A 22,154-nucleotide genomic window follows, 5' to 3' on the forward strand; every position below is an offset into this window, starting at 1 on the left:
AGGCCGTCAGGGGCTCTAAAGCGCCCGTTACCTCAGATGGCAGATATAGATGCCGACACGGATACTGACTCCAGTGTCGACGGTGAAGAGACGAATGTGACTTCCAGTAGGGCCACACGTTACATGATTGAGGCAATGAAAAATGTTTTACACATTTCTGATAATACGAGTACCACCAAAAAAGGGTATTATGTTCGGTGAGGAAAAACTACCTGTAGTTTTCCTGAATCTGAGAAATTAAATGAGGTGTGTGATGATGCGTGGGTTTCCCCCGATAACAACGGATAATTTCTAAAATGTTATTGGCATTATATCCTTTCCCGCCAGAGGTTAGGGTGCGTTGGGAAACACCCCCTAGGGGGGATAAAGCGCTCACACGCTTGTAAGGGCTCTACCTTCGCCTGAGATGGCCGCCCTTAAGGATCCTGCTGATAGAAAGCAGGAGGGTATCCTAAAAGGTATTTACACACATACTGGTGTTATACTGCGACCAGCAATCGCCTCAGCCTGGATGTGCAGTGCTGGGTTGGCGTGGTCGGATTCCCTGACTGAAAATATTGATACCCTAGATAGGGACAGTATATTTTTGCCTATAGAGCATTTAAAAGATGCATTTTTATATATGCGTGATGCACAGCGGAATATTTGCCGACTGGCATCAAGTCTAAGCGCGTTGTCCATTTCTACCAGTAGAGGGTTATGGACACGTCAGTGGTCAGGTGATGCGTATTCCAAACGGCATTTGGAAGTATTGCTTTATTAAGGGAGGAGTTATTTGGGGTCGGTCTTTCAGACCTGGTGGCCACGGCAACAGCTGGGAATTCCACGTTTGTACCCCAGGTCGCCTCTCAACATGAGAAGACGCCGTATTATCAGGCGCAGTCTTTCGTGGACAAGCGGGCAAAAGGTTCCTCATTTCTGCCCCGTGACAGAGGGAGAGGAAAAAGGCTGCAGAAATCAGCCAGTTCCCAGGAACAGAAACCCTCTCCCGCCTCTGCCAAGCCCTCAGTATACGCTGGGGCTTTACAAGCAGAATCAGGCACGGTGGGGGGCCCGTCTCAATGAATTTCAGCGCGCAGTGGGCTCACTCGCAAGTAGACCCCTGGATCCTTCAGGTGATATCTCAGGGGTACAAATTAGAATTCGAGACGTCTCCCCCTCGCCGTTTCCTAAAGTCGGCTTTACCGATGTCTCCTTCTGACAGGGAGACCGTTTTGGAAGCCATTCACAAGCTGTATTCCCAGCAGGTGATAATCAAGATACCCCTCCTGCAACAGGGAACGGGGTATTATTCCACACTGTTGTGGTACCGAAGCCGGACGGCTCGGTGAGACCGATTCTAAATCTAAAATCTTTGAACACTTACGTACAGAGGTTCAAATTCAAGATTGAGTCACTCAGAGCAGTGATTGCGAACCTGGAAGAAGGGGACTACATGATGTCTCGGGACATCAAGGATGCTTACCTTCATGTCAAAATTTACCCTTCTCACCAAGGGTACCTCAGGTTTATGGTACAGAACTGTCACTATCAGTTCAGACGCTGCCGTATGGATGGTACACGGCACCCCGGGTCTTTACCAAGGTAATGGCCGAATTGATGATATTCCTTCGAAGGAAGTGAATTTTAGTTATCCCTTCCTTGGACAATTCCCTGATAAGGGTAAGATCCAGGGAACAGTTGGAGGTCGGTGTAGCACTATCTCAGGTAGTGTTGCGGCAGCACGATTGGATTCTCAATATTCCAAAATCGCACCTGGTTCCGACGACGTGTCTTCTGTTCCTAGGGATGATCCTGGACACAGTCCAGAAAAAGGTGTTTCTCCCGGAGGAGAAAGCCAGGGAGTTATCAGAGCTAGTCAGGAACCTCCTAAAACCGAGCCAAGTCTCAGTGCATCAATGCACAAGGGTTCTGGGTAAAATGGTGGCTTCCTACGAAGCAATCCCATTCGTCAGATTCCACGCAAGAACTTTCCAGTGGGACCTGCTGGACAAATGGTCCGGATCGCATCTTCAGATGCATCAGCGGATAACCCTGTCACCAAGGACAAGGGTGTCCCTCCTGTGGTGGTTGCAGAGTGCTCATCTTCTAGAGGGCCGCAGATTAGGCATTCAGGACTGGGTCCTGGTGACCACGGATGCCAGCCTGCGAGGCTGGGGAGCAGTCACACAGGGAAGGAATATCCAGGGCTTATGGTCAAGCCTGGAGACATCACTTCACATAAATATCCTGAAGCTAAGGGACATTTACAATGCTCTAAGCTTAGCAAGACCTCTGCTTCAAGGTCAGCCGGTGTTGATCCAGTCGGACAACATCACGGCAGTCACCCACGTAAACAGACAGGGTGGCACAAGAAGCAGGAGGGCAATGGCAGAAGCTGCAAGGATTCTTCGCTGGGTGGAAAATCATGTGATAGCACTGTCAGCAGTATTCATTCCGGGAGTGGACAACTGGGAAGCAGACTTCCTCAGCACGACCTCCACCCGGGAGAGTGGGGACTTCACCCAGAAGTCTTACACATGATTAAAAACTCGACAGGTATTGCGCCAGGTCCAGGGACCCTCAGGCAATAAGCTGTAGACGCTCTGGTAACACCGTGGGTGTACCAGTCAGGGTATGTGTTCCCTGCCTCTCATACCCAAGGTACTGAGATTGATAAGATGGAGAGGAGTAAGCACTATATTCGTGGTTCCGGATTGGCCAAGAAGGACTTGGTAACCGGAACTTTAAGAGATTCTCACGGAGGATCCGTGGCCTCTACCTCTAAGAAGGGACCTGCTCCAGCAAGGACCCTGTCTGTTCCAAGACTTACCGCGGCTGCGTTTGACGGCATGGCGGTTGAACGCCGGATCCTGAAGGAAAAAAGGCATTCCGGATGAAGTCATCCCTATCCTGATCAAAGCCAGGAAGGATGTAACCGCAAAAACATTATCACCGCAATTGGCGAAAATATGTTGCGTGGTGCGAGGCCAGTAAGGCCCGACGGAGGAAATTCAACTGGGTCGATTCCTACATTTCCTGCAAACAGGAGTGTCTATGGGCCTGAAATTGGGGTCCATTAAGGTTCAAATTTCGGCCCTGTCAATTTTCTTCCAAAAAGAACTAGCTTCAGTCCCTGAAGTTCAGACGTTTGTAAAAGGGGTACTGCATATACAGCCTCCTTTTGTGCCTCCAGTGGCACTTTGGGATCTCAATGTAGTTTTGGGTTCCAAAAGTCACATTGGTTTGAACCACTTAAATTTGTGGAGTTAAAATATCTCACATGGAAAGTGGTCATGCTGTTGGCCCTGGCCTGGGCCAGGTGCGTGTCAGAATTGGCGGCTTTATCCTGAAAAAGCCCTTATCTGATTTTCCATTCGGACAAGGCGGAATTGAGGACTCGTCCTCAGTTTCTCCCCAAGGTGGTTTCAGCGTCTCACCTGAACCAACCTATTGGTGGTGCCTGCGGCTACTAGGGACTTGGAGGCCTCCAAGTTGCTAGACGTTGTCAGTGCCCTGAAAATATATGTTTCCAGGACGGCTGGAGTCAGGAAATCTGACTCGCTGTTTATCCTGTATGCACCCAATAAGCTGGGTGCTCCTGCTTCTAAGCAGACTATTGCTCGTTGGATTTGTAGTACAATTCAGCTTGCACATTCTGTGGCAGGCCTGCCACAGCCAAAAATCTGTAAATGCCCACTCCACAAGGAAGGTGGGCTCATCTTGGGCGGCTGCCCGAGGGGTCTCGGCTTTACAACTTTGCCGAGCAGCTACTTGGTCTGGAGCAAATACGTTTGTAAAATTCTACAAAATTGATATCCTGGCTGAGGAGGACCTGGAGTTCTCTCATTCGGTGCTGCAGAGTCATCCGCACTCTCCCGCCCGTTTGGGAGCTTTGGTATAATCCCCATGGTCCTTACGGAGTCCCCAGCATCCACTTAGGACGTTAGAGAAAATAAGAATTTACTTACCGATAATTCTATTTCTCATAGTCCGTAGTGGATGCTGGGCGCCCATCCCAAGTGCGGATTGTCTGCAATACTTGTACATAGTTATTGTTACAAAAATCGGGTTATTATTGTTGGGAGCCATCTTTTCAGAGGCTCCTCTGTTATCATGCTGTTAACTGGGTTCAGATCACAAGTTGTACAGTGTGATTGGTGTGGCTGGTATGAGTCTTACCCGGGATTCAAAATCCTTCCTTATTGTGTACGCTCGTCCGGGCACAGTATCCTAACTGAGGCTTGGAGGAGGGTCATAGGGGGAGGAGCCAGTGCACACCAGTTAGTACTAAAGCTTTCTTTAGATGTGCCCAGTCTCCTGCGGAGCCGCTATTCCCCATGGTCCTTACGGAGTCCCCAGCATCCACTACGGACTATGAGAAATAGAATTATCGGTAAGTAAATTCTTATTTTTTGCTAGTAAGGCTGCTTCATTCTCTTTTCTAACAGTTTTTAAGTCTGGAAATCAGACCACTAACCTCATAAGCTTCAGAATAGAATTTAACAACCGCTTTTTGCTAGGTGACTGTTTTATAGTGGTATGTGGACACTTTCCTGTGTTTGTGTCCATCCATCCATCCATCCATCCATCCATCCATCCGCTTTCAGGAGTGCACATATTAATATTTTTACCATATTTTCTATGTGTCTGGTGTTGATATATTATTGATATTTTATTGGTTATTTAGATATCCTCTACTTGCCAGTGCTGTCTTGCTATTTTTGCATTTCTGTTTTCAAGGGTTGAGTATTCACTGATTAAACCGCTGCAGGCGATCTAGGTGGGTTTTTTTTGGTTTGTTTTTTAATTTGGACTCAGCACCAAGTCTATATATTTTGTTAAATTTTGTTAAGTGAAACGTGATTCCCAAAGGAGCTGAAATAGATTTGTATAGTATGAGAGTACTGCAAAGGGATTGCATATATTAAAGCTGTACTAGTTTAATACTACATGGTCACGTCACATTATGACCACCTCTTACATTTGACGCCTGCAGCGCGTAGTCCATGAGGTATGTCACATGTCGTGCACTGGTTTGGTATGGATAAAAGGTGTGCAGTTGGCCGTCTGCACATATATTGCTCATTGCTGTTGTGGGTAAAAGGGTTGATTTTATCAGAGTTGCAAAAAAGGGATGATTATTAGCTTTTGGGCTAAGGATGGCAGTACTTCTGAAACAGCGCAGTTTGTGAACTGTTCGCGTGCTGCTGTGGTGAAGGTGTTTTGTGACTGGACAAATGCACCATTGCCAATAACCGATGTGGAAACTGCGGAGCACCGCATGCCATTCATGCGAGAGGTGAACGTCTGATACGATGGTGCGTGAGGGACGACTGACATGCTACAGTGGAGCAGCTCACCATCAAAACTAACCTGGGGGTTACCAGCCGTGTGTCTAAAATGACCAATCAGCCCATCTAGCTGCTGTCCATGCTGCACATGGTGATTGCTCTGGCTATTAGCTTGTGGTCATAATAATGTGACTCGACCATGTAGTTTAGTACAAAGTTAAAGACCTAATTTTCTTATAAACATTTTATATTTAATTTTTTTAAATTTATAGTAGCACTCTTACATATTGGGGCAGATTCTGCTAGCTGCAGGTCTTAACGCTGCATTTTAGCTCTCTGGTTAAGTGCCCAGACATAGTTATTTTCCCCAGATCAATGCAGTTACCGCCCGCCACTAGCCCTGTAAGCACTAGTTAATTTGGATTTCTGTTCGCACCTCAGGAGGGTGCAAGCAGAAATCAGTGTTTAGTGCCCCTTCAGGCCTGGTCGTGGACTTACCATAGCAAGTAATTGTTTAGCTCCAGGCACTTAAACTGGGAGATAAAACTCTGCAGTAAGTTCCAGAGATCTGAATCCTGCCATATTGATAGAACCTTGTCTACTATAGCTAACATCTGTGTAATTTTAGTGTCCATGAACTGCCTCCTACAAATAGTATGGGATTGCCTGTGGCTATACATCAACTTCTGCATTGTGTTAGAGAAATATTATACAAGGCCGGTTTGTGGATAGGTCTTAGTTACAGCCTTCGGATTGTAAAACTTGATATTGTATACCAATTATTTGTTCAGTTTACCACATAGAAACATACATAGAATTTGACAGTAGATAAGAACCACTTGGCCAATCTAGTCTGCCCCTTCTATTTTACCATATTTTTTTCATCTCAAACCTTATTTGATCCTTATGTCTTTGTAAGAATATCCTCATGTTTATCCCATGCATGTTTAAATTGCTCTACTGTCTTAGCCTCTACCACCTCTGATGGGAGGCTATTCCACATGTCCATTATCCTTTCTGTGAAATCATTTTTCCTCAAATTTCCCCTGAACCTACCTCCCTCCAGTCTCCGTGCATGTCCTCGTGTCCTATTGCTTCTCTTCATTTGGAGAATGTTTCCCTCCTGGATTTTGTTAAAACACTTGATATATTTGTAAGTTTCTATCATGTCCCACCTTTCCATTCTTTGCGGCAAACTATACATATTGAGATTTTTTTTTTGTCTTTCTGGGAATGTTTTGGGATGTAGGCCATGCACCGTTTTAGTTGCTTTTCTTTGTACACTCTCTAATGTATTAATTTCCCTTTGAAGTTATGGCCTCCTGAACTGAACACAGTATTCTAGATGAGGCCGTACCAATGACCTATACAGTGGCATTATTACTTCTTTCTGCTGCTGATTCCTCTCCCAATGCAGCCAAGCATCTGACTAGCCTTCCTCGTTGCTTTGTTACATTACTTACCTGCCTTTGTCACCTGAAATAGTGACTCTTAGATCCCTTTTCTCCTCAGTAGTTACCAGTATACTGTAGTACCATTAATATTATATTTAGCCTAAGGATTTTTGAGACCCAAATGCATGATTTTGCTTTTTTTGGCATTCAACTGTAATTGCCACACTCTTGACCATTCCTCTAGTGCACAATATTATTTTGTGTGTGTGCTTGGCAGGGTATAAACTTTTTCGATATTCAGTTTCAAAATATAAATGCTCAACACTTATTTGTAGATAGCATTTTGTTTTTTTACAGAAAGGTTTTGGATGATTCTTGTTCCAATCACCTCTTTGACTGTGTGATTTGGTAGAAATTAAGCAGCGAATACAATATACTTTTTCTTAACTTCCTGTTGCAATTGATTTTTGTTCATGTGTAAAACTGATATATCTCAATTTTTTTGTATTCCCCTTGTAAAGCCTCATCCCGAATCAGCGATGCCCATTTGGCTGACACAATGATTGGTAAAGCAGTGGAGCATATGTTTGAAACAGAGGATGGTTCCAAGGATGAGTGGCGAGGGATGGTATTAGCACGAGCACCTATTATGAACACATGGTTTTATATAACCTATGAAAAGGACCCAGTCTTATATATGTATCAACTTTTAGATGACTATAAAGAAGGAGATCTTCGGATCATGCCAGACTCAAGTAAGTGTTTTGTGTTTTGTTTTTTCCAGAAAAACACACCTACAATGATTTATTTGACTTTCAGAGAAATTGTAATAGAGATATTTTAGTGGAAAGTAAGAGACTTGAAGTGCTTTACATCTGCGTTAAAGAAACAATATTACAGACAGCCGTTCTGAGCACACTACAATTATTACAGTGGATAAATGCGAATATGAGATACATTATGCCTGCAGAAAAAAAGTTCTGTGAATTACCAGACCACTATGGGGAGATGCAGAGGACCAAATGCAAAATATAAATGACAAGATGCCCACAGGATCATCAATTCAATGAATTTTTCATACTGTGAGGCAGTTGTCTTAAGCACTCTACAATATGTGGGTTAAGCGTGGAATACAAAATAAAGTGCATGAAATAATACATGACTGATAAACAGAATCATCAGATCCAGGGATCGTTCATACCATCCACCAGTGTACCAAGAAAGGCAGCCATTTTGGGTGCACTAAGTGGTGTTTTATTAGAGTTTCTGATGTCTAATAATTTGGAGGATACTGTAAAGATATGGATACCAGCACAGCCAATAAATATAGTAGGTCATCGAAGTTGCATTTCACAATAAATGCACATCTAATACGCAACAAAACACCCTAAACCTATAGTTGACCCGGCAGGAAATAGGTTAAGGGTTGAATATACCTTAACCCCTAGTCCTAATGCTCTAACACTAAAAGGGCGGAGTAGATGGGCCAAGTCGTTCTTATCTGCCATCATAATATTATGTATTTCTTTATTACATATGTTCCAGAGAGTGGGTTAAGTAATACCTGTCAATGTGATGTACATTGCTGAATTACAAAGTACAGAAGGTGGGGAAATGTTTTTTTGTTTTTTTTAAAGCACAGAATCGGCAGATCATGGACTGTATCTCACACCCACAAGCATACCAGGCGAATCATCCATATTGGGCACACTAATTATGATTAGTATGGGAGGGATATGCTATACATGGAGGTTTGGTACGTAGTTGGGAAATAAATGAAAAGAAAAGCAGGACACACAATATTCTGATTTATGATTTTTTTTTTTTTTTATTTAAAACCTTTATATTAAACCTCCACTTTACCTCCTGTTAACCATTTTATTCTCTCACACACTGCTGTCTAGTCTAATGCCTTCATAGTGGGGTTTGGGTTTTTTGCTATGTGTTTTCACTTTAAATTCAGGTGACTTGTGACCATCTATTCCTCCTTCAAGCATTAACCGAAGTAATACTTGAGATTGGAATCTGTCCAGACTCTGATTCCGTGAAGGTAGCCCATATCACACTCAAGCTTTTACAAGATTAACAAGGTTGTAACAGTCTTTGAAATAAACAGCAAAAGAAGATATTGTATAAATGATTCAATGTCCAGTCAAGAATTAGATAATTTATAACTTTTACTTAATCCATGAAAAGAAAATAATTAAATTGGAAATACAAGTAAATACAAAGATAATAGCTACGTTTCTCAGCAACATATCATGCTTCCATTCCAAGTCTACCCCTGAGCTCACTTCAGCCTGGATATTTATAATTTTCAGTCAGATGATGTCCTGAAGACTTATCTGTAGACCTATTGGAAAGTAACCTTGAAAGACATATGAAGGCCTATCCACGTGTCTTAATTTAGTTGTCAGGTATGGGACTCGGGGTCGACAGTGTCTAGGTCAGTGATGGCTAACCTTGACACTCCAGCTGTTGTTAAACTACACATCCCAGCATGCCCTGCATCAGTTTTGCTATTTGGCCTTGCTAAAACTGATGCAGGGAATGCTGGGATGTGTAGTTCAACAACAGCTGGAGTGTCAAGGTTAGCCGTCACTGGTCTAGGTCGACAGTGACTTTGTCGACGCAGGAAATAGGTTGACACTGCCATTAGGTCGACGTGGGAAAAGGTCGACATGAGTTTTTGTCATGGGGGTTTTTGGTGTCGTTTTCTTAAAGTGACGGGAAACTCCAATTAGCGCACCATGTCCCCTCGCATCACTCGCCGTGTTTCGGGCAAAGTGCCTCGCTCTGCTACCTCTGCGCTTGGCACAGGTTACCATTCCCAATTGTAGTCCATGTGGATCGTAAAGTATGAAAAAGTAAAAAATTTAAAAAAAACACATGTCGACCTAATAGCTGTGTTGACCTATTTCCCGTGTCGACCTACTCAACGTCGACCAATAGGTGTCGACCAAGAGTCCGGATACCCATTTGGCATATGTCCATATTTATCAATAGACCTATGCGGTTGCTACTTGAAACTTGGAACTTAGTTCTATGAGACTTCCTAAATAACTTTCTAGAATCTATTAAGACATCTTACACTATTTCCACACATAACTACTTCAAAAATTCACATGTTAATATATCTTAAGTATATCCGTTATTATCTTTACTAGTACATAGTGTGTGTGTTTGTGTCACAGTCGCTCCCTATCTGTGTATGCCACTCAACAGCTGCAAATATAATGTGGCACCTGGGTCAACATTACAATAAATGTGGATTTACTCCAAGGGACTTCTATCTCCTCAGTAAGTCTGGTCCAACATTTCGGAATTTAATCATCCGTGATACAAAACATGTAAAAGATCTTAATGTTGACATGCACAGTGTTGACATTGACCACGTTGATAATCATTTTGAGGGGATGTCTGCAAACGTGGTGGTCTATTGGAGACTTACCTGGTACAGCAGACCTGGTGGCTGCAGAGGTGTCTTCCTGGTCCGGCGGTGATATCAGGATAATATATTGCCACCCTGCTGTTGGTAATTGTTGCTTTGTCAGATGATATGAAACCAGCCATCACATTTTATGTACAGATAAATGAACATGTAGCAATACAAAGTTACTATCGGTGTTTCCACATTGTGCCTCTCACTAAAGTTATGCTAGATACACGCTGTGCAATACAGCAAATACAATATGTACAGACATATATCCTGACAAACTGCAGGTAAAACATCACCTGTGTATGTATGCTTGTATAAATGTAGATATATATTTATGTGAAAAATTACACCTTCTTAGAAATTTGTTCTTGCATATCATGACATAATAAGCTATTATCTTGTCCTAACAAAGTGCTAAAACGTTCTAAATCTAAACTTGTGTGACGGACCTCCAAGAACAGATTTTGCTTTGTCATTCCATATCCAACAATGAAGACACAAGCCGTGACAGAGAAAATCAACACGGTCTAGGGCGCAACTACCATAGGTGCAGCTGTGGTGGCAGAGGGTGGGGGTTTAGGTCCTTCTGTGTTTGTCCCATGTGTCCTTAGGGTTTTCTTTTCCCATTGGGTGGTACTTGGAGCCCTTTAATATGATGATATGAGGCCCACAAATGGTTAGTTATGCCTGGGTTGGTGGTCCAGGACTAATTTAAAATGATTTATGGTCAGTGTGGCTTCTAATCATATAATATGTGGACTAACAGAAGAAAATCTAAGGATGACATATAAAACACAATTTTACTTCATTTTAAAAACAAATATCTAAATTTCTCAATAAGAAACTTTTGGCTTAGGGGTGCCATAAAAATAATTCTGATACTCTAGGACATCGTGATTCAAAAACATTTGGGAACTACTGACTTAAAGTAATTTTCGTTAGGAGTCTACTAGCTTTACAGCGTGTTGTAATCATACTCTGTTGTGAACATGGTGGGCACATGAATGTGAGGCGTACAGGTCCTGTGCCTACAAAACACCCCCAAATCTTCACCCTTCCACTCCTGTGCTTGACATTATATCACTTGGAATGATCTGCTGTGATTGGCTTTTAAAAAAAAAAAAAAAGTAGCTAATTTGCATGAATAACAAAGAATTTTTTTTTTCTCCATACTGCATTATTTTTTTTATTTTTAAAGCCATACTTCAGTTATCTGACCATATATTTAAGCTTTAGCACACAATGCTTATAGCAGCTTTTGCATTCTTCATGACGACTTGAAGCATCTTAAAGCCCATATAGACGGGCCGATGTGGGAGAGATGTGTGCTGAGCGAACCGCTCAGCACACATCTCTCCACCCGCTCAGCACAGCACGATGTGTGCTGAGCGTGCGGGGGTAGACGGGGGGCCGCTCATTTCACCCAGCGGGTGCAGCTGCATGCAGGCCAATCTAGCACCAGCTATAGCGATGCGCGGGGCTGAGCATAGCTATCGCTGTAGGGGGTACACACGGAGCGATAATGCTTTCAATTCTAAGCCAGTTTGGAACTGGCTTTAATCCCTTCCATATTGTTGAGCATTCAAGAATTGCTTTTCTGAGATCATTGCATATGGAATCATCAAGAGTACTTACTATTTTTATTTTTGTAATTCCTTAATTTGTAAAATAATGACTAACATCTATTTTCCACTAGTTTCGATTCCTAAACATGAAGGATATATTCATGCTAAATGGTCAATTATGCCTAGGTGTAAATCTGTGATATGCAAAATAGAGTTAAAATGTGTGTTTTTACACATTACACTATTATTAAGTGTGAAGTCGGAATAAAGTGTGTATGACTGGATTGGTTCAGTAGTGACACAGTTAATCAGTGTGAGGTATGTCGTTTATGTTGGTTTTCTGTAGGCTGTAGCAAAGAGTTGAGTTTCAGAAAACGTTTAACCCTTTCATGCATAGAGGCCACTACAGTGGACAGCTGTTTTAAGTCATTATCTCCTAAACAATCTTTCTCTTACGTCCTAGAGGATGCTGGGGACTCCAAAAAGACCAAGGGGTATAGACTGGATCCGCAGGAGCTAGGGCACACTAAAAAGACATTGACTGGGTGTGAACTGGCTCCTCCCTCTATACCCCTCCTCCAGACCTCCGTTAGACTTTGTGCCCAGGAGTGACTGGACACACACTAGGGGAGCTCTCCTGAGTTTCTCTGGAAAGACTTTTGTTAGGTTTTTTATTTTCAGGGAGACCTGCTGGCTACAGGCTCCCTGCATCGAGGGACTGGGGGAGAAAAGTCAGACCTACTTCTGCTTAGTTAAGGGCTCTGCTTCTTAGGCTACTGGACACCATTAGCTCCAGAGGGTTCGATCACTTGGTTCGTCTAGATGCTTGTTCCCGGAGCCGCGCCGTCAACCCCCTCACAGAAGACAGAAGCCGGGTGAGTATTAGAAGATCCGAAGACTTCAGTGACGGCAGAAGACTTCAGCAACGAGGTACAGCGCAGCGGTAGCGCTGCGCTCCATGCTCCCACACACATCCACCAACGGCACTCACAGGGTGCAGGCCGCTGGGGGGCGCCCTGGGCAGCCGTTGCTGAGGTTGTTCAAACTGGTGAAAGCTATATTCGGTGCCCGGGCACCGTATATTAAACCCCCGCCAGTATAAAGATTTGAATTTCAGCGGGACTGAAGCGCGCCGGGAAGTGGCGGGGCTTAGCCGCACAGCTCACCAGCACCATTTTTCTCTCTGCACAGCCGCTGCAGAGAACGCTGGCCCGGACCTCCAGGCTCCTCGTAAGTACAGGGAGCAAAAACGGGGAGGGGGGCACAAATATTTTGGTGCTTTTTATTGTATTTAACAGCGCTACTGACATATATATTATTTTGGAGTAGTATATGGGCGCTGGGGTGTGAGCTGACATACTTTCTCTGTGTTTCTCTGTACGGGCTTCCCTGTAGGCTGTCCCCTTTATTTGGCAAATGTGTGTCTGTTGGGTGTCGGTACTTAGTGTCGACATGTCTGCGGCTGAGTGTTCCTCCCCGGAGGAAGTTACTGGGGGTGCAGAAAAGGAGCTGGAAATGGCTCTGTCGACACAATCGACTACTGATTGGGTTGCTATGTTGAGTACACTGAATGCTAATGTTGCTTTGTTGTCTAAGAGGTTGGATAAATCTGATTCTCAGACACAGACCCCCTCAGGGTCTCAAAAACGTTAATTTACTCAGATGGTAGATACAGATGCCGACACGGACTCAGATTCCGATATTGAGTTTAATGAGGCTACTTTACACCCGAGGGTAGCTAAGAGTATTCAGTACATGATTGTGGCTATTAAAGATGTTTTACATATTTCTGACAAACCTACGGTTCAGGAAACAAGGATTTGCCTATTTAAAGGGAAAAAACCTGAGGTGAAGCCCCCCCCCCCCCCCCCCCTCATGAAATGAATGCTCTTTGTGAAAAAGCTTGGGAGTCGCCGGACAAGAGGTTGCAGATTCCCAAGAGAATTTTTATGGCGTATCCTTTCCCCTCTGATGACAGGGAAAAATGGGAGTCGTCTCCGAATGTCGACAAGGCTCTATCCCGTTTGTCCAAGAAGGTGGCGCTTCCGTCCCCTGACACGGCTGCCCTCAAGGATCCAGCGGATCGCAAGCTGGAAATGGTCTTTGAAGGCCATTTTTGTTAATACGGGTGCATTGCTCAGACCTGCTGTGGCGTCGGTATGGGTGAGTAGTGCTATTGCTAAATGGGCTGATAATTTAGCTTCTGATATGGATACCCTTGATAAAGATAATATTCTTTTGACTCTTGGTTATATCAAGGACGCTGCAGATTACCTAAAGGATGCGGCGAAGGATTTTGGCCTCTTGGGATCAAGAGCCAATGCCATGGCGGTCTCGGCCAGGAGGGCGCTGTGGATCCATCAATGGAATGCTGATGCCGACTCCAAGAAAGCTATGGAAGCTCTCCTCTTCAAAGGTAGTGTCTTGTTTGATGACGGCCTGGCTGACCTGGTGTCTACCGCTACTGTGGGTAAGTCATCTTTTCTTCCTTATGTTCCCACGCAACAGAAAAAGGCACCCTATCAACAGATGCAGTCCTTTCGACCTAATAAATACAAATGAGGTAAAGGCTTGTCCTTCCTCGCTTCAAAGGGTAGAGGAAGGGGAAAGAAGTCGCCTGCAGGATCAGGCACCCAGGATCAAAAGTCCTCCCCCGCCTCTACCAAGTCCACCGCATGACGCTGGGGCTCCCCTAAGGGAGTCCGGGCAGGTGGGGGGGCCGTCTCCGGATCTTCAGTCAGGTCTGGGTTCATTCAGCTCTGGATCCTTGGGTCTTAGACATAGTGTCTCAGGGGTACAAGCTGGAGTTTCAGGAGATGCCCCCTCACGGTTTTTTTGTTTCGGCCTTGCCAGTGTCTCTTTCGGAAAGAGACGTGGTAAATGCTGCAATACAAAAGTTGTGTCAACAGAGGGTCATTGTTCCCGTTCCCCCGTCTCAACGGGGGGGGGGGAAGGGTTCTATTCGAGCCACTTTGTTGTACCGAAGCCGGACGGTTTGGTCAGACCGATTCTGAACCTAAAATCCCTCAATCCATACTTGAAAACTTTCAAGTTCAAGATGGAATCTCTTCGAGCTGTGATCGCCAGCTTGGAAGGGGGGGGGATTTTATGGCGTCAGTCGACATAAAAGATGCCCACTTACACATCCCAATGTATCCTCCGCATCAGGCTTTCCTAAGATTTGCAGTGCAGGTTTGTCATTACCAATTTCAGACGTTGCCGTTTGTTTTTTCCATAGCCCCGAGGGTTTTCATCAAGGTCATGGCAGAAATGATGGTTATCCTTAGCAAGCAAGGGGTTACAATTATCCTGTACTTGGACGATCTCCTGATAAAGGCGAGGTCCAAGGAACAGTTGTTAAGAAATGTGGATCTTTCCCTGTCGGTTCTGCGACAACACGGTTGGGTTCTAAATTTGCCAAAGTCTCAGTTGATCCCGGCCACTCGGCTGCCCTTTCTGGGCATGATTCTAGACACGGAGCTACAGAGTGTTTCTTCCGGAAGACAAAGCTCTGGAAATCCAGACAATGGTCAGGGAGCTTCCGAGGCCGACAAGTGTGTCGATTCATCAATGCACTCGGGTTCTAGGGAAGATGGTTGCGGCTTACGAAGCCATTCCGTTTGGCAGGTTTCATGCCGGGTGTTTCAGTGGGATCTGCTGAACAAATGGTCCGGGTCTCACCTGCACATGCACCGGAAAATAAGTCTATCTTCCAGGGCCAGGATTTCTCTCCTGTGGTGGCTGCAAAGCTCTCACCTTCTAGAGGGACGCCGATTCGGAATCCAGGACTCGGTCCTGCTGACAACAGATGCAAGTCTCCGAGGCTGGGGTGCAGTCACGCAAGGACGAAATTTCCAGGGAAAATGGTCAAACCAGGAATCTTGTCTCCACATAAATGTTCTCGAGTTAAGAGCCATTTACAACGACCTGCTGCAAGCGAAGAACCTTCTTCAGGGTCTTCCTGTCCTGATCCAGTCGGACAACATAACAGCGGTGGCATACGTAAACCAAGGCGGAACAAGGAGCCGGGCGGCTATGGCGGAGGCCACAAGAATCCTTTGCTGGGCGGAACAGCACATGAGCGCTCTGTCAGCAGTCTTCCTCCCGGGTGTGGACAACTGGGAAGCAGACTTCCTCAGCAGACACGATCTCCATCCGGGAGAGTGGGCCCTTCATCAAGAGGTCTTTGCAGAAGTGACAAGGCGTTGGGGAATTCCTCAGATAGACATGATGGCGTCTCGCCTCAACAAGAAGCTTCCGAGATATTGTTCCATGTCACGGGACCCCCAAGCCAGTGCAGTGGACGCCCTGGTGACTCCGTTGGTGTTTCAGTCGGTGTATGTGTTCCCTCCGCTTCCTCTCATTCCAAAGGTGCTGAGGTTCATACGTCGAACAAGGGTTCAGGCGATTCTCGTTCCAGATTGGCCACGCAGGGCCTGGTATCCGGATCTTTGGGAATTACTTGTAGAAGATCCTTGGCCGCTTCCTCTGAGAGGACCTGTTACTACAAGGGCCATGCGTGTTTCCGGACTTACCGCGGCTGCGTTTGACTGCGGGGAAGTTGAGTGCCAAATCTTAGCTCGGAAAGGTATTCCTGGGGAGGTCATCCCCACTCTCCTTAAAGCTAGGAAATAAGTGACGGCGAAACATCACCGTATTTGGAGAAAGTATGTGTCGTGGTGTGAAAACAAAGCAGCTCCTGCGGAGGAGTTTCACTTGGGTCGTTTTCTCCATTTTTTGCAGGCAGGCGTCGATGCAGGCCTGAAATTGGGTTCCATCAAAGTTCAGATTTCGGCTTTATCTATTTTCTTTCAAAAAGAATTGGCCGTACTTCCTGAGGTTCAGACTTTCGTGAACGCAGTGCTGCATATCCATCCTCCATTTGTGCCACCCGTGGCGCCGTGGGATCTTGAAGTGGTGTTGCAGTTTCTTATGTCTCACTGGTTTGAACCTTTGCGTAAGGTTGAGTTAAAGTTTCTCACTTGGAAAGTGGCCATGCTTTTGGCTCTGGCGTCTGCTATACGAGTGTCCGAGTTGGCGGCTTTGTCTCACAAGAGCCCATATTTGATCTTTCATTCGGATAGAGCGGAATTGAGGACTCGTCAACAATTTCTGCCGAAGGTGGTTTCTTCGTTTCACATAAACCAACCTATTGTGGTGCCTGTGGCTACAGAGGCTGTAGCGGTCCCAAAATCTCTTGACGTTGTAAGAGCTTTGAAAATGTATGTCGCTAGAACGGCTCTTACTAGGAAGACAGAGGCTCTGTTTGTCCTGAAAGCTTCCAACAAGATTGGAAATCCTGCTTCTAAGCAAACTATTGCACGCTGGATTTGTAATACGATTCAGCAAGTTCATTCTTCGACTGGGCTACCGTTGCCGAAGTCGGTAAAGGCCCATTCTATCAGGAAGGTGGGCTCATCTTGGGCGGCTGCCCGAGGGGTCTCTGCACTTCAGCTTTGCCGAGCAGCTACGTGGTCGGGTTCAAACACCTTTGCTAAGTTTTACAAGTTTGATGCCCTGGCTGATGAGGACCTCACGTTTGCTCAATCGGTGCTGCAGAGTCGTCCGCACTCTCCCACCCGTTCTGGAGCTTTGGTATAGACCCCTTGGTCCTTTTGGAGTCCCCAGCATCCTCTAGGACGTAAGAGAAAATAGGATTTTAATACCTACCGGTAAATCCTTTTCTCCTAGTCCGTAGAGGATGCTGGGCGCCCATCCCAGTGCGGACTGTTACTTGCCGTTGTATTATTGCTGGTTATATTTGATTACACGTGGGTTGTGTATTAGTTATGTTCAACTTGTTGCTGTTGTTGGTTCATACTGTTATCTGGTTTGCTGCTACTCCGGTTGTACGGTATGTTTGTGGTGTGTGCTGGTATGTTTCTCGCTCTTGGTTTAAACAAAAATCCTTTCCTCGAAATGTCCGTCTCTTCTGGGCACAGTTCCTATAATTGAGGTCTGGAGGAGGGGCATAGAGGGAGGAGCCAGTTCACACCCAGTCAAAGTCTTTTTAGTGTGCCCAAGCTCCTGCGGATCCCATACATCTGCATGCAGTGTCTTGAGCCTTTGTGTCCAGGATGCTTAGTTAACTTTCACACTAAGGATTAAAATCCGTCAAATTCATTTTATGAAAGGCTAACCTTCTAGGTATGAAGCAAACTCAGATGTAAATTAAAATATTTGTGTTATAAGTACTGAGAACATCTTTGTTTCTGGACGAATCTAGAGGATTTTTTTGTTCTGGAGAAAAAATACAGTAAGCAACATAACAAATTGAAACCATACCAGACATTTGTTTTTTGTTTTTTTTAGGTTTACTTTTTTGCAATAAAAATAAAACTTTTACGGTTAAACTGTTCCATGATAATAGGGCAATTTGTGTTGTTGCATTATGCACACTCAAGTGGACGTGTATAACTTATATACTGTAGTTTAAAAATAAACGTTTGTGTCTTTGTGAGACTAAAGGTCCATACACACTGGGCGATTTTGAGCTGAAAGCAGCTCACTTTTGGTGTTTTGAGCTGCTTTCAGCTCAAATCCGCCCAGTGTGTATGCCCCGGCGATGAGCGCTGATGCGCACTCTCGCTTCATGAATGGCGGGGTAAACAGCTTTCCATAGTGTCCTGCTATGGAAAGCCGTTTACCCCCGCTGACATCGCTAGGCAGGGGGGGAAATCGCTCAGTGTGTAGGCACTGAGCGATTTTCAGCCCAGCGATGTCAGCAATCATCGCTGTGCATACACACTGGGGGAAAAACGCCCAGTGTGTATGGACCTTTAACATTTCAAAAAAGAATCTTGCAGTAGGTTATAATTTATGCATGAAAGGTTAAGAACTGGATTGTGGGTGATAGTCTGATCAGGAACAGTAGGGATTTCCATAAATGGGTCTTACAGATGGGAGTGATGTTATCGGAGAGGTGGCAAGGTTCAGTTTGTTTAATTCCTAATCTTGTAGGTTTGTCTGGTTGCTAGGCAAAGCATATACATAACTAGAATGTACAGCTATCATTCATTAAATATGTGCTCACCAGGACATGAGAAAATGTATGCGATTCTTTTGAATCTAACGGAGGTAAAACCCACCATCCACAATAACTGCTACAGCTGTGTGCAAAACTGCTGAAAGCACCCTGCTGATTTAGTACAATGCTAATTATAAAAAAAAAAGTCTAACATAAAATAACAGAACCTGTACCTGAGTCTAAAAATTATATGAATAGTGTTGCAACGTTCTTTAGTCAACTTTCTAACTTTAAGGGCAACATTAAGACGACCAGTCACTCTGACACACAATACTGTCCCGAAAATGCTTTTTTATATATATATATATATATATATATATATATATATATATATATACATATACACATATACACACATGCACACACACACACACACACACACACACACACACACACACACACACACACACACACACACACACACACACACACACACACACACACACACACACACACACACACACACACACACACACACACACACACCCCCCCCCCCCCCCCCAGCAGCAGTAGCCGGCACTCCTAAAGTCTGTACAACGTGCTCAGGTGCCAGAAACAGATTAATAAAGACTCCAATAGAGCACGGCACTCAGAGACGGCAATGATGAAAGTTGAATTTATGTTTCAAAGTCAACAATTGGTTCGGAGTAACTCCATCGTCAGGACAACATAATATCAGCCAAGTAACAGACAAACAGACAATTACCCCCTTAAATACCTGTAACACCACGTTTGCCACAACCCACCGCGTTCACGCCCGCACTCGGGTCCCCGGGCTGACTTCCGCCATGTACTTCCGGTCTCTACGTCAGCCGTCGCCAAGGAGACCACAGCATGCGTTCCACCCGGCGGCAGCTTGCGTCTCAGGACCGCAGGAAGGCCGGAAGCCGCTTCACAGGGAAACAAGGGGCTGAAATGAAAGCAGCAGGAATATGAGCATTACAGTGAAAAATGCAATACAATATAAAAGAATAGCACAGATAAATAGCACATACCATGCCCAGAATTACCCCAAAGCATATAATCATATACATTATAATACTTGTGTACATAGCAAACCGAATTCCAGTTAATTTTTTCATTTAATCCACCCGGAAAACTAGTTCCGAGTCTAGTAATCCATCTAGCTTCTTTAACAAGTAAATATTTAGCTCTATCACCTCCCCTCAAACTAAGGGGGACGTGATCAATCATAAAATATCGGAGAGAATCTAAAGTATGCCCTGACTCCTTAAAGTGTTTCGCAACTGGTTGGTCTATACTCTTTCCTTCCAAAATCAGTTTGATGGCGGATCGATGTGCCGCCATACGTTCAGAAAATTTGAGAATTGTCTGGCCTACATAATGTAAGCCACACGGGCAAACAATAATGTACACCACATGAGATGTAGAACATGTTAACACAAACCTATTATACTGTTTATTTCTCTGACGTCCTAGTGGATGCTGGGAACTCCGTAAGGACCATGGGGAATAGCGGCTCCGCAGGAGACTGGGCACAAAAGTAAAGCTTTAGGACTACCTGGTGTGCACTGGCTCCTCCCCCTATGACCCTCCTCCAAGCCTCAGTTAGATTTTTGTGCCCGGCCGAGAAGGGTGCACACTAGGGGCTCTCCTGAGCTTCTTAGTGAAAGTTTAGTTTTAGGTTTTTTATTTTCAGTGAGACCTGCTGGCAACAGGCTCACTGCATCGAGGGACTAAGGGGAGAAGAAGCGAACCTGCCTGCTTGCAGCCAGCTTGGGCTTCTTAGGCTACTGGACAACATTAGCTCCAGAGGGACCGAACACAGGCCCAGCCTCGTTGCTCAGTCCCAGAGCCGCGCCGCCGGCCCCCTTACAGAGCCAGAAGCAAGAAGAGGTCCGGAAAAATCGGCGGCAGAAGACATCAGTCTTCAACAAGGTAGCGCACAGCACTGCAGTTGTGCGCCATTGTTACTCAGGCACACTTCGGTCACTGAGGGTGCAGGGCGCTAGGGGGGGGCGCCCTGAGCAGCAATGTAAACACCTTGGCTGGCAAAAATACACCACATATAACACCCAGGGCTATATGGATGTATTTTAACCCCTGCCAGAACTCGCCAAAAAGCGGGAGAAAAGGCCGCCGAGAAGGGGGCGAAGCCTATCTCCTCAGCACACAGGCGCCATTTTCCATCACAGCTCCGCTGGAAGGACGTCTCCCTGACTCTCCCCTGCAGTCCTGCACTACAGAAAAGGGTAAAAAAGAGAGGGGGGCACTAATTTGGCGCAGTTTTAATAATAACAGCAGCTATAAAGGGAAAAGCACATTTTATAGTGGTATTCCTGTCTATATATAGCGCTCTGGTGTGTGCTGGCATACTCTCCCTCTGTCTCCCCAAAGGGCTAGTGGGGTCCTGTCCTCTATCAGAGCATTCCCTGTGTGTGTGCGGTGTGTCGGTACGATTGTGTCGACATGTTTGAGGAGGAAAATGAGATGGAGGCGGAGCAATTGCCTATTATAGAGTTGTCACCCCCTAGGGAGTCGACACCTGAGTGGATGAGCTTATGGAAGGAATTGCGTGACAGTGTCAGCTCTTTACGAAAGACAGTTGACGACATGAGACAGCCGGCTACTCAGCTTGTGCCTGTCCAGGGGTCTCAAACGCCATCAGGGGCTTTAAAACGCCCGTTACCTCAAATGGCAGACACAGACACGGATACTGACTCCAGTGTCGATGATGAGGAGACAAACGTGACTTCCACTAGGGCCACACGTTACATGATTGAAGCAATGAAAAATGTATTGCATATCTCTGATAATACAAGTACCACTAAAAAGGGTATTATGTTTGGTGAGAAAAAACTGCCTGTAGTTTTTCCTGTATCCGAGGAATTAAATGAAGTGTGTGATGAGGCGTGGGTTTCCCCCGATAAAAAACTGATAATTCCTAAAAGGTTATTGGCATCATACCCTTTCCCGCCAGAGGATAGGGCACGTTGGGAAACACCCCCTAAGGTGGATAAAGCGCTCACACGCTTGTCTAAACAGGTAGCACTACCATCTCCTGATACGGCCGCCCTAAAGGAACCTGCCGATAGAAAGCTGGAGAATATCCTAAAATGTATATACACTCACACGGGTGTTATACTGCGACCAGCAATCGCCTCAGCCTGGATGTGCAGTGCGGGCGTGGCGTGGTCGGATTCCCTGACTGGAAATATTGATACCCTAGATAGGGACAGTATATTACTGACTATAGAGCATTTGAAGGATGCATTTCTATATATGCGTGATGCACAGAGGGATATTTGCCGACTGGCATCAAGAGTTAGCGCGCTGTCCATTTCTGCAAGAAGAGGTTTATGGACGCGGCAGTGGTCAGGTGATGCGGATTCTAAAAGGCACATGGAAGTATTGCCTTATAAGGGGGAGGAGTTATTTGGGGTAGGTCTATCAGACCTGGTAGCCACGGCAACTGCTGGAAAATCCACATTTTTA

General features: G+C 45.2%; 1 protein-coding gene across 1 annotated transcript in view; it reads left to right on the forward strand.

Annotated features, from left to right (window-relative positions):
- The first annotated feature begins 7,192 nt into the window (after positions 1 to 7,192).
- Positions 7,193 to 22,154, forward strand: part of LOC134893731 (spindlin-W-like) — a 42,463-nt gene continuing 27,501 nt past the window's right edge. The window contains exon 1 of the mRNA XM_063913708.1: positions 7,193 to 7,422. Coding sequence (XP_063769778.1) covers positions 7,227 to 7,422 — 196 coding nt within the window. The 5' untranslated portion in view covers positions 7,193 to 7,226. The remainder of the gene's footprint in view (positions 7,423 to 22,154) is intronic.

The sequence above is a fragment of the Pseudophryne corroboree genome, chromosome 1 (assembly GCF_028390025.1).
Source record: "Pseudophryne corroboree isolate aPseCor3 chromosome 1, aPseCor3.hap2, whole genome shotgun sequence".
Lineage (NCBI taxonomy): Eukaryota > Metazoa > Chordata > Amphibia > Anura > Myobatrachidae > Pseudophryne > Pseudophryne corroboree.